General features: G+C 31.3%; 1 protein-coding gene across 1 annotated transcript; it reads right to left on the bottom strand.

Moving 5' to 3' along the window:
• Positions 1 to 1,800: 1,800 nt before the first annotated feature.
• Positions 1,801 to 10,849, bottom strand: LOC109341716 (agamous-like MADS-box protein AGL61). The gene is made up of 2 exons (XM_019579667.1): positions 10,524 to 10,849; positions 1,801 to 2,409 (listed from the first exon to the last, which is right to left on the bottom strand). The coding sequence occupies exons 1-2, from the start codon at positions 10,818 to 10,820 to the stop codon at positions 1,801 to 1,803; spliced, it is 906 nt and encodes a 301-aa protein (XP_019435212.1). The 5' UTR covers positions 10,821 to 10,849.
• Positions 10,850 to 21,104: the final 10,255 nt, after the last annotated feature.

Raw genomic sequence — 21,104 nt, forward strand, 5'->3', positions numbered from 1 at the left:
AAAGAAATCATTTAAACGAAATAATAGCGCATGAATTCTCATTTTCTTATCTAAACTTTATTGGAGATGATAAAAAATAGAGTAGACAACTCTAGATTAAATAAAAATGAGTATTTTATATTAAAAACTGGTAATATTATAAATAGTATAGAAATGATGTATTTTATATTAAAATATGATTACTAAGAAGCAATAAAACAATTCATCTTCTCTTATTACTCAAATACTTGTTATTTTGTTGGATTAGTATGTTTTAAAAATGTTTAAAATAAGAATTCAATTTTACTTACTTTTTATTGGAGCATGTGATCGAGTGAGTACCTAGAAGTGACAAAGGAATAAAAAACTTGTTGTTTGTTCGAATGAAAGTTGGATTTTAATTTCCCTATTAAGTTATAAGAAATAATCATTGTCATACTTAAAAATTTAGTATGTAACAAAACTTATCCGGTCATCATTCCCTTGAGGATGAGTGACATACAATATAAAGAAAAACAAAAATTTAGTAAATTGTAAAAAACTCATTTTGATTCATTACAATGCAACAATATTTTAAAAGAGATATTCTTTAAAAATACAAAAGAGAACAATGAATTCATTATCAAATTCTATCTCCAAATTTAAAAATGATCAATTATCCTATCTATTGTGTAACAATTAATTAACGGTAAATTACATTGACACCTATTGAAGTTTAGGTTAATAATATTCATTGCTGTTTTTTATTTAAAGGATTATACTTAATCCTAACAATGGTAGTTAATATAATTTATGTATATAAACTAGATGTTTTTTGTGTAGATGCTAAAAATAAGAATGATGTCACTAAATCTAAGAGGTGTTAGTATAATTTAATAATTAATTAATTATGATTATAAATATTTATGATGTTTAGTAAATTAATGAATACATATACAATTCATTAGATAGTAGCTAGTAAAATGATTCCTTACATATAACCAAAAAAATGATTCCTTAGATGTAAAGGAACTCTCTTAAACTCTAAACGTAAAAACTAGAGAACTAAACCACCAGATTATCATTATTACAATTTTTTTTACTACTATTGATTTTATTAAAGTAGTGTGGCGATAGATAATTCGTTTTCGACCCACATTTTTGCTTTTTAGTGTCAAGTATTTAAGTTTTATATTTTTTATTTTAGTAAATCAGAATATTTTTTTGTTTTGAAAGTACTTTATATTTTGATTTTTATTGAGTGCATTTTATATTAGAGTAAACTACACTGAAACCCCTAATTTTTATACTTTCATTACACTGACTACCCTTGTATGAAAATTAAGTGTAATCTTTTAAACAAAAAATGTGATAAATACAATTAAGTTAAACAAAACATGATATATTGTAGAGACAAGTCCAAATAATATATGAGTTGATACCTCTTTATTATTTTTGGTTCGTTACAATATAATATAAGAGCGATTTAAACAATATATCTTTAGAATTGTTGATGCATGCATTTTGTAACCAAAAATAATAAAGATACATTGATTTGTATATTATTTGGACTTTTCTCCATAATATATTATGTTTTGTTTAACTTAATTGCATTCATCACATTTTTTATTTAAAAAATTATATTTATTTCTCATACAGGGGTGGTTAGTTTAATTAAAGTATAAAAATTTGGAGGATTTGTGTAAGTGTAGAAAAATGAGGGGTGGTTTGTGTAATTTCACTAAAACTCAGGGTTAGCAAAACATCCTTGGGTTGGTATAGAAGCATAAAAAACTTTTGGTAAAGAAGATTTGGATTTGGGTGGATTTGGATTGAAATGGATCAAAAGAATCCACTTGCAGGTCCATATCCTCCCATATTATTATTATTGAAGGCAGGGTGATTCATCATGCCACCATTGAACAGATTATTTGGCAGCATCATGGACTGGTTCTGAAGCATATGTGGTGGTGGTGGTGGTGGATACACCGGAAACTGCTGAGGTAGTGGTTGTGGCTGCATAAACTGTTGAGGTGGTGGTTGTGGTTGCTTAAACTGTTGAGGTTCTGGTTGTGGATTCACAGCAAACTGTTGAGGTGGAGGTGGCGGCTGCACCTGAAACTCTTGAGTTGGTGGCTGAGGTGGTGGTGGCAAAGGGTTGTTTGAAGAAGATGCACCACCTGTAAAAAAGTGAGGAGGAGGTGGGATAGCAACAGCAACAGTAGTAGCACCTTCAGCAATATTCTGCCTTTCAACAACACCAAGCACATTCTTCTTAAGATTCTTAAGAGCCAACTTCAATTGATCAAGTCGTTCTCCATTGATCTCTTCAATTGGAGCAGCCCACCAGAAACGTTCTTGTGCCTCTTTCCTTTGCTTAGCCAACTCTTCACTGCACTTCTTCTCAATCACAAGATCTTCATTGATCTGATTAATCTTATCATTAAGCTCCTGAACATTAGCATTTCTGTGAGCCTCAAGATATTGCATGTTCCCCAGGTTCAGTGGTTGGTCCCTCATTTGATAGCGGTCTATGACAACATCAATACTTGGATCGCCAAAGGAGAAAGCCTTGTTTGCAGGAGAAAAGACAAATAGCCCAACTTTTGCATCACAAAGAGTGCAAAGCTCGCTCGCTTTCTTGAATAGCCCAGTGCGGCGTTTGGAGAATGTGACTTGTAGGTTGCTGTCTTTGGCTATCTTTTTCATCTCAATCCTTCTACGACCCTTGTTCTTCTTTGGGTTACTAGAGCTAGGGATTGAGTTAGACATGGCTCAATGAAAATGGATGCTTAGGGAAAGATAGGCTATGAGAGATACAAGAAATGGTAGAGAATGGTTCTCAATTTATACTCTTTTGGGAATGTAGTATCACATCTTATCTTATTAAGGCACCTTTTTGTGTTTTAGACTAAATGCATGTATATAGAAAAAATTCATTACTTATTTCTGTGTAAGATTTTTGTGTATTAATGATAAACCAAAAAAGCATTGTTGCATTATATGAATTCCTTTTGTGAATAGATACAACAATTGATGATATTGATTAAAAAACTATAAAATAATTTGGTAACACTTAACTTTTGTTAATCAAAGTTAGTGATGCACTAAAAAGAGATATGATCATCAAAGGAGAAGTGAACTAATTCTAATTACGAGTAGAATTCGTAATTTTCGCGCGTAAGCTCTTAAGGAATATTTGGGCCCTTATTTTTATCTTCTACTTATTCTACATAATTGCTTTGGAGAGACATGTTTATTTTTTAATGAAACATGCCAAAAAACAAACTAGGAAAAATCCTATGAAAGATGATATCGTACACAATAGTATGCTTTCCTTTAATTAGTGTCATATGAAAATTGTACATCGATAGTTTGACGATATCAAAATTGAAAGTATATGAAGACTGTACTACGTACATAATTATAAATTAAATTTAGGGTCATGAAAAAAATCAAGACCAACTTATTCCTCAATGTTGGATCCATCAACTAAGTCTTCAAAAAATGAAAATGAGCACCAATTTTGTCTGAGGCTAATGTGAGATGTGTGTAGAATACCACATGCGATGCATCTAAAATGTCACATTAGTTTCAAAGACGATCTCGATGTATATTTTGAAATATGTTAAAATTGCAAAACAATAATGCTTAAATTTTACAATCAACAATGCTTGAAGGTAATATTAATGTAATCACAGTAGAATATAAGGCTAGGTTCAACTGTACTTTTAAAAGCGATATGGAAAGTGACACATTCAATAGTTCTTGCTTGAAGAAAGGTTGTTGAATGTGTCACTTTCAACAGCGCTTGCTCTAGAAAGCATTGCTAAATGTGTCACTTTCAACAGTGTTTTCTCAAGTAAGCATTGTTGAATATATCAATATCATTGGTGCTTGTTCTAGAAAGCGTTATTTAATTTGTCACTTTGAATAACACTTCCTCAAGAAATCATTGTTGAATATGCCACTATCAACACAACTTCCGTAAGTAAGTGATGTTGAAAGTGTGAAATGTGGACATATTTACAACACTTGCTACAGTAAATGTTGATTCTTATGACAATATTATTTGATATAACACTACATCGAATAGTATTGTTATATCAAACAGTTTCGGTAGGATAAATCAAACACATTTAGTATATCGTTACGTATAAATCAAACAACACAAAACACATATAATAACACAATATTATGACAAATATAAACAATCTCATTTATTTCGGAAACAATAATTACATTTTCTATTTCACAATCTCAACAATCCAACTATATACAAATAGTTTGCAATATATATATATATATACTTGTAAATCTATCTATACAGAATTATACTTGTATATCTATCTATATAAATTACCAAACTAATATAATCTACAATAATACATAGGAAAAAATTAGTTCATTCTTTCCTAACTATTGTGTAATCTATTTACTGGTGTATATAATTATATTTATGTAGTTAGGTTATGCGAAACGCCAATATTTAAAATATGTCATTCAACAATACTCACTATACAAAGTGCTATGTCACTTTCAACAACACCCGCTTAACTAAACGATGTTGAATCTCTATGTCATAAAAACAACAATGGTTGCTCCATTAGGCGTTGTTGAGTACACATTTGTCTATCACAATTAATAGTGTTTGCTTCACCGAATTCTGTTAATTACCTTCAGCCTTACATTTAACAATATGCACCACATGTACATTTTTGAATGAGTGTTATTAAATGCGAATTCTAGTGTAATGTTGATCTTTTAGAATAGTTGGTGAACCTAAACTTTGATGAATGAAGTTCATTGGTTGCAGACCTTTCAAGGATCCTAATAAGGTTTAACAATATTACTTATGAGAATAATGTATCTCCTCACATTAAGATATAACTTATCTTCTTAAGCTAGTAAAAGTATGACATGTGTACTATTTTATTTAGTTTTAGAATGTTTTTTTATAGAAAATGATGAAATAGGTCACATGTCAGGATTTCACTGACAGAGGGAGATAACTTATCTCCTTATACGAGGAGATACTTTATTGTCATTAGTTATAAACTCGATCAATACAATTTTTTTAATAAATTTTAGTTAAATGAAATTAAACAAATATCTTCGTCGTCCATATTTTTTCCAATGATTCACTTTTTTATTTAACAGACAGATTGCATGTATGGTGGATTTAGTATTAGTATGAATATGATAGAATTGGAGTTAAGAAAATATTATATCATAGGGCACATTTATGTTGTACGTATATGATAATTTGGAAGGGCTCCTCATCCATAATTTTCACGTATGATTCAACAAGGCTCTTTCATATATCTAAAAAATCAAAAATAAATCGGTACTATAGTTCATGATCTGAATTGTTAGTTTAATCAATTCTGGTTAGTTTTAGCAATAATATTCATTATTTATTTTGTTTTGGGAGTTCATAATTTGAGAGCCCTAAACATGTTATCATAATATGCACTATTGAAAGAGATCTTGAAATATTAATAAGAAATATGCCCTTTATTTGATAATACATTCAGAAGTATAAAATGACAAAGATTATGACAGACATGCCATAAACATATAAGACAAGCAACATAATGAAAATCCAAACCCTTATCAGTACCAACTATGAAAGTGGTAAATATAGAAATTGAAATACAGTAAATTATTGAAAAGAAAGATAGGGCATATTTTGAGCCCAAATTTTCTATTTCAAAAGTTTTTTATGCATCTATACCAACCTAATAAGATTTTTCCTAGTAATAAATAGCACACCTCATTTCATTTCTCATTAATTTTCATACTGACACATTTAAGTAGTTAGCAAAAAATCCTTGGGTTGGTATAGAAGCATAAAAAACTTTTGGTAAAGAAGATTTGGATTCGGGTCGATTTGGTTTGAAATGGATCAAAAGAATCCACCTACAGGTCCATATCCTCCCATATTATTATTATTGAAGGCATGGTGATTCATCATGCTACCATTGAACAAATTATTTGGCAGCATCATGGACTGATTCTGAAGCATATGTGGTGGTGGTGGTGGATACATCGGAAACTACTTAGGTAGTGGTTGTGGCTGCATAAACTTCTGAGGTGGTGGTTGTTACATCGGAAACTGCTGAGGTAGTGGTTGTGGCTGCACAAACTGCTGAGGTGGTGGTTGTGGATGCATAAACTGCTGAGGTTGTGGTTGTGGATTCACAGGAAAATGTTGAGGTGGTGGTGGCGGCTGCGCCTGAAACTCCTGAGTTGGTGGCTGAGGTGGTGGTGGCAAAGGGTTGTTTGAAGAAGATGCACCACCTGTAAAAAAGTGAGGAGGAGGTGGGATAGCAGCAGCAACAGTAGTAGCACCCTCAGCAATATTCTGCCTTTCAACAACACCAAGCACATTCTTCTTAAGATTCTTAAGAGCCAACTTCAATTGATCAAGTCGTTCTCCATTGATCTCTTCAATTGGAGCAGCCCACCAGAAACGTTCTTGTGCCTCTTTCCTTTGCTTAGCCAACTCTTCACTGCACTTCTTCTCAATCACAAGATCTTCATTGATCCGATTAATCTTATCATTAAGCTCTTGAACATTAGCATTTCTGTGAGCCTGAAGATATTGCATGTTCCCCACGTTCAGTGGTTGGTCCCTCATTTGATAGCGGTCTATGACAACATCAATACTAGGATCGCCAAAGGAGAAAGCCTTGTTTGCAGGAGAAAAGACAACTAGCCCAACTTTTGCATCACAAAGAGTGCAAAGCTCGCTCGCTTTCTTGAATAGCCCAGTGCGGCGTTTGGAGAATGTGACTTGTAGGTTGCTGTCTTTGGCTATCTTTTTCATCTCAATCCTTCTACGACCCTTGTTCTTCTTTGGGTTACTAGAGCTAGGGATTGAGTTAGACATGGCTCAATGAAAATGGATGCTTAGGGAAAGATAGGCTATGAGAGATACAAGAAATGGTAGAGAATGGTTCTCAATTTATACTCTTTTGGGAATGAAGTATTTCGTCTTATCTTATTAAGTCACCTTTTTGTGTTTTAGACTAAATGCATGTATATAGAAAAAATTCATTAATTATTTTTGTGTAAGATTTTTGTGTATTAATGATAAACCAAAAAAAGCATTGCTGCATTATATGAATTCCTTTTGTGAATAGATACAACAATTGATGATATTGATTAAAAAACTATAAAATAATTTGGTAACACTTAACTTTTGTTAATCAAAGTTAGTGATGCACTAAAAAGAGATATGATCATCAAAGGAGAAGTGAACTAATTCTAATTACGAGTAGAATTCGTAATTTTCGCGCGTAAGCTCTTAAGGAATATTTGGGCCCTTATTTTTATCTTCTACTTATTCTACATAATTGTATGGAGAGACATGTTTATTTTTTTAATGAAACATGCCAAAAAACAAACTAGGGAAAATCCTATGAAAGATGATACCGTACACAATAGTTTGCTTTCCTTTAATTAGTGTCATATGAAAATTGTACATCGATAGTTTGACGATGTGAAAATTGAAAGTATTGGAAGACTGTACTACGTACATAATTATAAATTAAATTTAGGGTCATGAAAAAAATCAAGACCAACTTATTCCTCAATGTTGGATCCATCAACTAAGTCTTCAAAAAATGAAAATGAGCACCAATTTTGTCTGAGGCTAATGTGAGATGCATGTAGAATACCACATGCGATGCCTCTAAAATGTCACATTAGTTTCAAATACGATCTCGATGTATATTTTGAAATATGTTAAAATTGCAAAACAATAATGCTTAAATTTGACAATCAACAATGCTTGCAGGTAATATTAATGTAATCACAGTAGAATATATGGCTAGGTTCAACTATACTTTTAAAAGCGATATGGAAAGTGACACATTCAATAGTTCTCGCTGGAAGAAAGGTTGTTGAATGTGTCACTTTCAATAGCACTTGCCCTAGAAAGCATTGCTAAATGTGTCACTTTCAACAGTGTTTTCTCAAGTAAGCATTGTTGAATAAATCAATTTCTATGGTGCTTGTTCTAGAAAGCGTTATTTAATTTGTCACTATGAATAACACTTCCTCAAGAAATCATTGTTGAATATGCAACTATCTACACAACTTTCGTAAGTAAGTGTTGTTCAAAGTGTGAAATGTGGACATATTTACAACACTTGCTATAGTAAATGATGATTCTTATGACAATACTATTTGATATAACACTACATCGGATAGTATTGTTATATCAAACAGTTCCGGTAGGATAAATCAAACACATTTAATATATCGTCACGTATATATCAAACAACACAAAACATATATAATAACACAATATTATGACAAATATAAACAATCTCATTTATTTCGGAAACAATAATTACATTTTCTATTTCACAATCTCAACAATCCAACTATATACAAATAGTTTGCAATATGTATATATACTTGTATATCTATCTATACAAATTACCAAACTAATATAATCTACAATAATACTTAGGAAAAAATTAGTTCATTCTTTCCTAACTATTGTGTAATCTATTTACTAGTGTATATAATTATATTTATGTATTTAGGTTATACGAAACGCCAATATTTAAAATATGTCATTCAGCAATGCTCACTATACAAAGTGCTATGTCACTTTCAACAACACCCGCTTAACTAAACGATGTTGAATCTCTATGTCATAAAAACAACAATGGTTGCTTCATTAGGCGTTGTTGAGTACACATTTATCTATCACATTTAATAGTGTTTGCTTCACCGAATTCTGTTAATTACCTTCAACCTTACATTTAACAATATGCACCACATGTACATTTTTGAATGAGTGTTATTAAATGTGAATTCTAGTGTAATGTTGATCTTTTAGAATAGTTGGTGAACCTAAACTTTGATGAATTAAGTTCATTGGTTGCAGACCTTTCAAGGATCCTAATAAGTTTTAACAATATTAGTTATGAGAATAATGTATCTCCTCACATTAAGATATAATTTATCTTCTTAAGCTAGTAAAAGTATGACATGTATACTATTTTATTTAGTTTTAGAATGTTTTTTATAGAAAATGATGAAATAGGTCACATGTCAGGATTTCACTGACAGAGGGAGATAACATATCTCCTTATACGACGAGATACTTTATTCTCATTAGTTATAAACTCAATCAATGCAATTTTTTTAATAAATTTTACTTAAATGAAATTAAACAAATATCTTCGTCGTCCATATGTTTTCCAATGATTCACTTTTTTATTTAATAGATAGATTGCATGTATGGTGGATTTACTATTGGTATGAATATGATAGAATTGAAGTTAAGAAAATATTATATCATAGGGAACATTTATGTTGTACGTATATGATAATTTGGAAGGGCTCCTCATCCATAATTTTCACGTATGATTCAACAAGGCTCTTTCATATATCTAAAAAATCAAAAATAAATCGGTACTATAGTTCATGATCTGAATTGTTAGTTTAATCAATTCCAGTTAGTTTTAGCAATTATATTCATTATTTATTTTGTATTGGGAGTTCATAATTTGAGAGCCCTAAACATGTTATCATAATATGCACTATTGAAAGAGATCTTGAAATATTAATAAGAAATATGCCCTTTATTTGATAATACATTCAGAAGTATAAAATGACAAAGATTATGACAGACATGCCATAAACATACAAGACAAGCAACAAAATGAAAATCCAAACCCTTATCAGTCCCAACTATGAAACTGGTAAATATAGAAATTGAAATACAGTAAATTATTGAGAAGAAAGAGAGGACATATTTGTACCCAAATTTTCTATATCAAAAGTTTTTTATGCCTCTATACCAACCTAATAAGATTTTGCCTAGTAATAAGTAGCACACCTCATTTCATTTCTCATTAATTTTCATACTGACACATGTAAGTAGTTAGCAAAACATCCTTGGGTTGGTATAGAAGCATAAAAAACTTTTGGTAAAGAAGATTTGAATTTGGGTGGATTTGGATTGAAATGGATCAAAAGAATCCACCTGTAGGTCCATATCCTCCCATATTATTATTATTGAAGGCAGGGTGTTTCATCATGTCACCTTTGAATAGATTATTTGTCAGCATCAAGGACTGGTTCTGAAGCATATGTGGTGGTGGTGGTGGATACATCGAAAACTGCTGAGGTAGTGGTTGTGGCTGCATAAACTGTTGAGGTGGCGGTGGCGGCTGCACCTGAAACTCCTGAGTTGGTGGCTGAGGTGGTGATGGCAAAGGGTTGTTTGAAGAAGATGCACCACCTGTAAAAAAGTGAGGAGGAGGTGGGATAGCAGCAGCAACAATAGTAGCACCCACATCAATATTCTGCCTTTCAACAACACCAAGCACATTCTCCTTAAGATTCTTAAGAGCCAACTTGAATTGATCAAGTCGTTCTCCATTGATCTCTTCAATTGGAGCAGCCCACCAGAAACGTTCTTGTGCCTCTTTCCTTTGCTTAGCCAACTCTTCACTGCACTTCTTCTCAATCACAAGATCTTCATTGATCCGATTAATCTTATCATTAAGCTCCTGAACATTAGCATTTCTGTGAGCCTGAAGATATTGCATGTTCCCCAGGTTCAGTGGTTGGTCGCTCATTTGATAGCGGTCTATGACAACATCAATACTAGGATCACCAAAGGAGAAAGCCTTGTTTGCAGGAGAAAAGACAACTAGCCCAACTTTTGCATCACAAAGAGTGCAAAGCTCGCTCGCTTTCTTGAATAGCCCAGTGCGGCGTTTGGAGAATGTGACTTGTAGGCTGCTGTCTTTGGCTATCTTTTTCATCTCAATCCTTCTACGACCCTTGTTCTTCTTTGGGTTACTAGAGCTAGGGATTGAGTTAGACATGGCTCAATGAAAATGGATGCTTAGGGAAAGATAGGCTATGAGAGATACAAGAAATGGTAGAGAATGGTTCTCAATTTATACTCTTTTGGGAATGAAGTTTATATTACATCTTATCTTATTAAGTTACCTTTTTGTGATTTAGACTAAATGCATGTATATAGAAAAAATTCATTAATTATTTTATTCTTATCTTTGTTTGAATGATAGAATAGTTTTGTAAGGGTAAATGAATGTAAATATATACTCATATTATTGGTATATATGTAATATTTTTACAAAGAATATAATATTTTATGCTAGCACTTGAGCATGAAATTCATGTGTTCATCATACATAAATAAAACAATTGGAAATTGGTAAGATTTTTGTGTATTAATGATAAACCAAAAAAAGCATTGCTACATTATATGAATTCCTTTTGTGAATAGATACAACAATTGATGATATTGATTAAAAAACATTAAAATAATTTGGTAACAATTAACTTTTGTTAATCAAAATTAGTGATGCACCAAAAAGAGATATGATCATCAATGGAGAAGTGAACTAATTCTGATTGAGAGTTGAATTCGTAATTTTCGCTCGTAAGCTCTTAAAGAATATTTGGGCCCTTATTTTATCTTCTACTTACTCTACATAATTGTTTTGCCATTCATTAATATTTTTTGCTACTTTGTATCTATATTTGTATGATCTTATAATATTTTACATTATAATATAATAACTAATAGGCTTTAGTCTGATGGTGTATAATCCAATTGGATCAACAAGGTTAATGGTTCGATTACTGAGAATAACATTTGTTGGGAGGGGCATCTACGTGTAGTTCATTACCTAAAAAGTGAGGAGAGACCCTTAGTAATATCAAATATTATATTATGAGTTTAAAATCTGTACATCATTAGTGTAAAGTTTTTTATGTTGTCAGCACACCATCCACCATTGATTTGTATTACTTTTGTTTGATGATCAATGATGATTAACATATGAATAATGGATGATTTATTGACAATATAAAAAGCACTTACCCTATCATAATATAAATATTAAATCCTTATATTATATACATGTTTCCAAAATAAATGATGATAGTTTGACCCATTTTAAGTTTTTTTATTAGAACAGTGAATACTACAAAGGATACAGTGTAAGAAATAATTAAAATTAATTTTTTAATAGGTAATCAGAAATAATTAAAATTAATTTTTTAATAGGTAATCAGAAATAATTAAAATTAATTTTTTAATAGGTAATCAGAAATAATTAAAATTAATTTTTTAATAGGTAATCAGAAATAATTAAAATTTTAAATAAATGTGTTCTAACCCTCGTTAATTTATAATGTATGATACAGTGTATGATAAATAGCTTGTATGTCAATTATTAACTGCAAATATAAAAAAAAGACTCAGTGTTGTTTGCTAATTTATTCACCAAAAAATTCAAGTAATTAGCCATTGATTTTATAAAACAAATGTACTATATCTAAAAAAATGTGGTCTCACACAACAACGTAATTATTTTATAGTAATAAGTGGAATTATGTTTTATAGTTAACTTAAATTTATTAAGATCAATAATCTATTATAATTTTTACAAAGCACGGTAAATTTAAGAATACATACACAATACATGGGATACTAGCTGTTAAAGTATAATCAATAGATATTAAGGAGAAGCAAGTGTGAAAAATAAAAGAAGAAAATGTGATTTCAATATAGTTTATAATTATTTAGAATATATGACAACTTAGAAATAATGTTTTTGTTTGAACGAAACGATAAAGTTAATCTACTTAAATCTTTAGAATATTCTAAAAGTAAGATATACAACTTTTAATTATTCTTATACAGAATAAATATTAAAATATGTAGATTATTATATTGTTTTAACTTTTCTTTAGACTTGTGTGGAATAGATCACCACTTCTTCTGCATAGCCATTAACTCTTCTAATAAAATCTCATTTTAATCTACTAATAAAATAATAGATATACAGGAATTCTCTTAAAATATAGGGAAAAGTGTATAAAAATATGTTAAAATTTACATTTTTTTTTTGTATTTTGATGACGATTTTCATCGAATATCAACATTTACTAATTTACATTGTTGCATTGTTATTCTTATAGTTCTGATTGCAACGATTTCCTTATTGTCTTCGACTAATTTTATAAAATATTTATATAAACCAATTTCACAAATTTGTAAAATTTAATGGGTAATTAAGAATAAAAAATAGTTTAAGTCGAGAACTCCCAAAGGCAAAAAGTTCCAGAGAATTTTACGCACTTTTTCCTCAAATCTAAGCATAAAAATCTTCAAAACTAAACAATCAAATTATTATTATTATTATTAGAAATCAAATTATTATTATTATTATTAGCAATCAAATTATTATTGTTATTTTTGCCACACGTATTTTCTGTTCGACAAATAATGATAGAAATTGATATGAATGGTAGATTGGGAAGATCATTACAAAGGAACAAAACTATAAACTCAAAATAGTCTTATAAAAAACATTTGGGTTAGTATTAAAATATGAACTTATGTAAAACATTATTTTAATAACATTAATAAAGAACATTAAACCATGGATTTAATGTATTAATTTAAATAAAAAATAAAATTGACTAATGTTATTAGAATAAATATTAATGAGTTAAAAATAGAATATGCTTAAGGTAAGAATAAAAAATATTTAAAATGTGAAATCATTAAAAACTTTATTTTAAATAATGAGTTAGGACTTAAGTACATAAGGATAGCCAACCCAAAAGACTAGTCTATTAGGTGAGAGAGAATCTTGGCTTAAGTATCATATTGAGTTTATTATGCTACCCAGTGTGGGACTCCTAACGTTGTCGTCCCCTTTAAGGGCTGACGTCCATGACGGCTTTCACTCGTTCGATACTGACTTGACGGTAGTAGCATTTTCTCTTTTGGTGACTTCACTCACCTATCAATGTTTGGTAATATACATTAATCCAGCCTACAGGTAGTCCTTTTCCATGACACAATTCTCAATGAAAGCACTGATTGTTAGGACTTAAGCACATGAGGAGAGTCAACCAAAAAGACTAGAGTAAATTACACTAACACCCACTAAGTTTTAGTGAAATTACATAAATCACCCCTCACTTTTCTACACCTACACAAACCCTATAATTTTATACTTTCATTGTACTGATAACTCCTGCATGAGAAGTAAGTGTAATCTTTTAAACAAAAAAATTGATAAATGCAATTAAGTTAAACAAAACATTTTATATTATAGAGACAAGTCCAAATAATATACAAATCAATGTATCTTTATTATTTTTGTTTACAAAATACATCAACAATTCTAAAGAGATATTGTTTAAATCGCTCTTATACTATACCATAACGAACCAAAAATAATAATAAGGTATTGACTCATATATTATTTGGATTTGTCTCCACAATATACCTTGTTTTGTTTAACTAAATTATATTCATCACATTTTTGTTTAATAGATTACACTTATTTTTCTTGCAGGAGTGAATAGTGTAATGAAAGTATAAAAATTAGGGGGTTTTGGGTAGGTGTAAAAAAGTAAGGGGTGGTTTATGTAATTTCGCTAAAACTCAGGGAATGTCTGTATAATTTACTCAAATACTAGTCTATTAGATCAAAGATTTCATGGTTTAAGTATCACATTAAATTTATTATGTTCTTCACAAATGCCTAAATCACCTAAGACACGATACTATCATCTTTTCTATAATATGAGCTACTCAAATTTTCTCGAATAGTTTTTTCATTTCTAATCTTATTGTCTATTGTGTTCACTCATATAACACAATATTTATATATTTGCTACCTGAAGTCTAGGAACACCTAATTTTACTTGGGTCATTTTATAAAATAAAAAATAACAAATATATAAACGTGAAAAGTATATAAAAAATAACTAATTAAAATGTTTGAATCATTAGAGATTTTCTTACATCAAAATTTGATCAAAAACTAAATTAAGAATTCCAATATAAAATAAGCAAATTATATTAAATTAAATAAATTTGATATCAATTTGATTTAGTTGCATAAATCACTACGGTAAAAATATTTAAATCTTTTGAGAATTGATTTCATCAAAATTTGATCAATGAATAAATTAAGTTTGAAATCTAAAAATAAGCAAACAAGATCAAATTAATTTAATATCAATTTGGTTGAGTTGTATTTTAAAATACACTAATAATTACATCATAATTAGTTAAGGATAGGAAATGATTCAATTTTCACTTGTTTCTCTTCTTCTTTTTAAAATAAAAAATAGTTTCAAGTTACTTGATAAACACTTCTGAGCCTAATAATTGAAAGATTCTATTTTTATTTAAAAAAAATGCGATTACTCTTCGATTTTCATTTCTTATATCAAAATAATAATAAAATATTCTAGTCACTTAGACTCCATAAAACTCAAGTAATATATTTTATACTTATAAGTGGGTTATGCCATAGAGTGTTAGGATTTTCATAAAGTCTTCATGAGATTTTTACCAAACAAAAGCAGTTTGGATACCACAATTTTAAAGTCGAATCAATATAAGTATAACAATAATATTATGCGACTTTATAAAGTTTTGATGAGATATTTCTAGATAATTTGGAAGATATATTATATCTAATATTCAAATTTTATAATAAATTCAATTAATAACATATTTGATTCTAAAAAATAAAATGATTTAATTGATTGGAGACAAGAATTAGAGAGATTCTCTTTGGCTTTCAATATATATTAAATTTCTCCTATAAATAGAGGTCTTGAGCTCCCGAAAAACAAAGAAGAAAAAAACCAAGAAAAAAATAATGCTAAATCATCTAATAAATAAAAATCCTTTCAGATATCATATGTAGAGAGAAATTTGTGGTGAACTCCTTCTCCTTTCTATTGGGAGATGTAGGTATGCACGTTCTTTTCATCTTTCTTTTTTTCATTTTTAAATAATTTTTATGGTAATAATTATTTTTTATAACACTAAATAATGATTAACTTATTAGTTTTTTATTTTAAATAATAATAATAAATATTTATTTTCTTTTATAAATGATGGGTATAAAATTAAGCAAATATCCTTCTTCTAATTAAATAAAAATGTAAACATTTCAGATGTAGTAAATAAAAATTCTTCTTCTCAATTATTTTCTTTTTATTTGAGTTGTGTTGCGGACATGAGTATTGCTACCTGAGTCACTTAAGTTTTGTATGCAGGTAACTGATTAAAAAAAAGATTCCCTAAAAAAGAATTGTAGTGCAAACATGAGTGTTGTCATCTCACTCACCTCGAAGTGATTAGTTGATTTAAAATATATCTCTTTAAGTCAATATGTGGTGCAGACACAAATGGTGTCGCTTAATTCAATTTAAATGGATAATTAATTAAAACTGATCCCTTTAAGCTGATATGTGGTGTGAATACGAGAATTGTTGCCTCATAAATAATTGCTAAATCATCTTTTAAAAATAAATAATGCTAAATCATCTAATAAATAAAATAAATCCAACAAACAAATATTTTTCTACGAAGAACTAGGTAATATTGATTCCCTACTATTCATAGGAATACATAGGAGCAAGACTCTATCTTGTCATAACTAACATTATTGTACACTAAAGTTTGTACACATGTGTCCTGAACCTGGACATTAAAGATCAGGATTGAGATGGGAAGGACATCCGCTTTGTCTGGTGTTAGACGTTGTCTCACTAGTATTAGCATGACGAATCACCTAAATTATTCTTGGTATTGTGAGATATGCCCTTGGGGGCTAGTCTCCTCTCATTTCTAACTATGATATTTGGTTTCCTTTCTTTCGTGATTAGATGCACTTTAATAACCTAGAAGTCTAAAGCTTTTATTGAGTACACCTTAAACAATACCTGGTGCCTCACCATACGGTTGTGACTTTTAGATTAGCCAAAATCTTGTAATTATACCTCCTTTAGGACACATTAAGCATACTTTCATTTGTACCTGTCAACAATTTTTTCTATTTTATTCTCAATATAAGGCGAGACTAATATTCCTTAAATAAAGTGACCCAAACCTCCTAAGCCCTAATTGTATAGGATATTATTGCACATTGATATCCCTACGCCAAAGGCACATATTACCTTCACGCAAGTTAAAGTACTCTTGATGGGATCCACCATTCTAAAAGTAACTCATCTTTACACTGCGATATCCTGAACTATATGACATGTAGCAACTCATTGTGACACTTCATATGTTGTAATAATGACTAAATCAACATAAGATAGGGTTCATTACCCTAAGGACATGTATTTTGCACTATTACACATTTCATCCATAAACAAATAACTGAAAAACAAAAACTACATCATTAAAATATTATTACTCATTTATTCATTCAATTATCTATTCAATCATTTATTCGTTCACTTATGCATTCATTCATACATTCAAAAATATATAATTCAAACATTCATTGACTCATTCGTTCATGTAAAACAAAATAAAACAAAATACATCATTTGAAAACTCATTCACCCATTCATGGATACATATATTAAAAAAAATACACAGTTCAAACATTCATCCATTCGAAAAGTAAAAAGTATATCATCCATACATTCATCAACCTAAAAACATCATTCATATATTCATATACTTATTCATTTATGCATCCATTCATAAAAAATAGCATTCAAGCATTACATTTCATGCATTATCATATCATGCATTCTAATTCTCTATCTCACCATGTCATTTCATTTATTGCTTTAAATACTCTCAGTTATTATTACAATAAAGTTGTCTCATGCATTCCAAAACATATCATCTGATCATTACATTCATGCATTACAAAACATGTGTGTCACAAATTACATTTTTTAGAAACTCCCATGCATTTTAGAAACAAATTACATGCATTCCTTAGCTACATATCAAGCATCATAAGCATAAAACATACATTCTTATATCATTCTTACATCCAAAAATAAATCAAATGCATTCTCATATGCATGTCATGCATTTTTAAATAGCATATGGTCAAGGTTATCATTACTTGTATTTCATACATAATTTAAATCATAGATTTCATTTTAATACATGTAAAATGGATTAAAAAAAGAAATATGTCAATTTCATGCATACAAAAATTGTAATACCCCGAAAATTACTCCAACAATATTGTCCAAAAATGGGTAAAAAAAATTTGTAATGTAAAACTCTTCCCTTTACATTTCACTCATTTTCGAGATATCATGTTAAGTATCCTAAATTGCGGAAAAGACAAAGATCGTTACCTAATGGTAACCTAAAACCACTTAATATATCGTGGAATAATTCTTTATTGGAAATAACTAAAAATGTTTATACAAAAACAAAGCGGAATCAATCCTTGTCCAAACTTAAAATATACACAATAGACTGATTTACTCAAAGCATCAAGAGTACCCTACACAGATACCCGCCTCAAGGGCAACTAGAAATGGAAATGACTACTAGTGACTAGCTCTAGTATTAGCGGGTGTGCTAGGACACTCACTGGGGTCCTCCTTCGTCTCAGAATCGGAGGAGAGGTCCACCACCTCAATGAAGTCCTCTATATAGACTAACTCCACACAGTCGTCCTCTTCGGCTTCTAGCTCCTCCTCTTCAGCCTCTATCTTCTCTTCCTGGTCATTGGATGCACCCTGCGAATTATTTCCCACTCCCGCATCTGCCTAAAGATCGGGCATCATCCGTCGAGCAGTTCTCCTTCCTCTTGGGGAATTGAGCATGTCGTCCCAACTCCGTCTCCTAGTAGCTGGTCCCGCATTAGTGGGTCCGTGAGGAATCACAGACTGAATAAATGGTGCAACATGTGCAAATCTCCGAGCAGGTAAAGTGAAAGAAGCCGCCAAGTCTGCATGGTGTGAAGGGAAGCGCATCGTAGAGCCATCACAAACCGTCTCCACCTCTAAGGCACAAAGGCCTGTGTAGGTGTATCGGTGTCTATCACTGCTCCATGACCCCTCCTGGGACATCGAGAATCGGTAGCTCCGAATCTTCGTGGTACGGTCCATCTGAAAAAGAACGTGAACCGAAGACAAGTAGAAAGAAAAGAACAGAAAAGAAAAGGGAGTAAGACATCTAATGAATATTATTCATTGACGGCATGGAATTACATAGAATATCACATCTAGACAGACACGCATAATATACACAATATAGATCACATATATAATGCACAATGATGAATGATGTTATAACTTGGATCATGAGGATCAATATCCATGGTCTCAATGTATGAATTGTATGAATGTTATGCTTATTTCATCCATCCTTACACCAATATCCTCCCAATATACTATTCAGAAATAATCAAGAGTATAGGTCCCATAACAAGCTGATTTGAACGCACCAAAAATTATTCCTCGCAAGGATATATGATCGGTCGGTTCTGAAGAACTGTCCATTTCAGGATGGTGTCATATCAAACACTTTATGGGCATCCCTCTCATTGATCCTGATTGCAAAGAGAGGTTATCAGAGATTGTCTAGTTTGCGTTATGAGAACTGTCCAATCCAATAGAATACCTCATCCCAGGAATACAAGGGACTAATCTCACCTAGACTCTCCCTCAAGACTTTGCTCATGAATCACTGCCATTGCCGTCTCTCTCAACATCGCGAGGCTCGTTCGTCTCCCATAAATTTCCTCTCCACTACTTCGTTATTCATAATGAGTATGCACACTAACTAAGGTTAGACAATTAAATCTTTTAATCATTATTTTAAAGCGATCGGCCCATCCTAAGACATCTCCCAAAGGAATGCTTCTTGTGGGACCCAATCTTACGTTATCACGTAAAAGAAGAATAACATCCCTACCACTACGAACCATCGTTGAATTACCCTGGACGACCACATGGCCAAGCCTCTTACGGTGAGACGACCTCGTTGTGTAGTATCATGTAATCCTTTTTAGGCATCACCTTGCTCATGACATCATCATCGGAATCCTTGCCTGCATAAGGCGCAAAAACAAAGTAACAGTATAAGTTTGTTGGTTTGGGCATTGGGCTCTTCGTTCGATCCACGATCTCTCCCAATTATTAAATATACTTCTCACCCAAGCTTGGGTTAATTTCTAAGATATCAACCAATAAAAAAGCAATCAAAACATTACATGTCTCTCGCTCAAGTCAGAGATTATCGCTCAAGTGAGAGATTGTCGCTCAAGCGATAATTTCATCAAAGCAGGCTCAATTCCCTCCATGGCTCTCGCTCAAGCGAGGGGACTCTCGCTCAAGCGAAAAATCCACCACACACTAGTCAAAATCACCCTCTGGGTCTCGCCCGGGCGAGATACTATGACCAGAATTGCCCAGAACAAGCGAAAACCATGTCTAACCCTCGCCCAGGTGAGAACCACTCGCTCAAGCAAGGCTGGCTCGCCTAGACGACAATTGGAGACCAGGGCTACTATTTCTTCCTCGCCCAAGCGAATGAGCCTCGCCCAGACGTGGGGGTCTAGCAGCCTGGACTACTTGCTCGCCCTTTTGGGCCACCGGATCAAAAATCTCCGTTGTTTTTTATCCCTACACGTTTTAGTTTCTCGAGTGGTGTTCCTTCATGGATAACTACCACAATACTTGATATTTTAATCTATCCTAGAGCATACAGCTTAAGAAATCATTCGTTCTTAATTCAGACATACAATCATTTGGTTAAGTATGGGTTTCAAAATAAAAAGAAATATAGCTCCCAACTTTTGAGGTAGTTGGGAGATCCAGGTGTCATATTCGAATACCATTATGTCACGATGTATTCTCCCCCACCTTGGGTTCTAGCACGGTTTATCTCCTTTACGTGAATGCATATATTGTCTGATTTCGAACGCCTCGAAACTAAACACAAAAACCAAAAAAACCCTATGAACAACAATATTTCATGGTTTAAAAACAACGATTTCTAAATTCACGAAAACCCACTTTTTGAGTTCTTGAGTCAAACAAGAGTTAGGGAGATTATTAGAAATTTTCTACAGTTGAAAATGTTCATAACATGTGTATAAACATCATACAAAAATTTCGTAAACAACTAACGGTTAGATTTCTAAGAGATTAAGAATGAAGAAATAAGAACTTACCTTGGAGTTCTTGAGAAAATCAGAATGGAGAAGAGAAAAGAGTGATGCTAAGGGATTTCTAACTAGAGGGGTCTTTTAAGTACAATGAATCAGATTTAGGGAGGGACAAACCAAAGGTTATCAAAGAATAAATGGTGCAATGGGTAG

This window comes from Lupinus angustifolius, unplaced genomic scaffold, assembly GCF_001865875.1.
Source record: "Lupinus angustifolius cultivar Tanjil unplaced genomic scaffold, LupAngTanjil_v1.0 Scaffold_595, whole genome shotgun sequence".
Taxonomy (NCBI): Eukaryota; Viridiplantae; Streptophyta; class Magnoliopsida; order Fabales; family Fabaceae; genus Lupinus; species Lupinus angustifolius.

Excerpts from the sequence above, each read along its gene's own strand:
- LOC109341716 (XM_019579667.1), bottom strand. The coding sequence starts at position 10,820 with ATGTCTAACTCAATCCCTAGCTCTAGTAACCCAAAGAAGAACAAGGGT. Across the intron at positions 2,410-10,523 it reads GGAACATGCAATATCTTCAG|GAGCTTAATGATAAGATTAA; the intron begins GCTCACAGAAAT and ends GCTAATGTTCAG.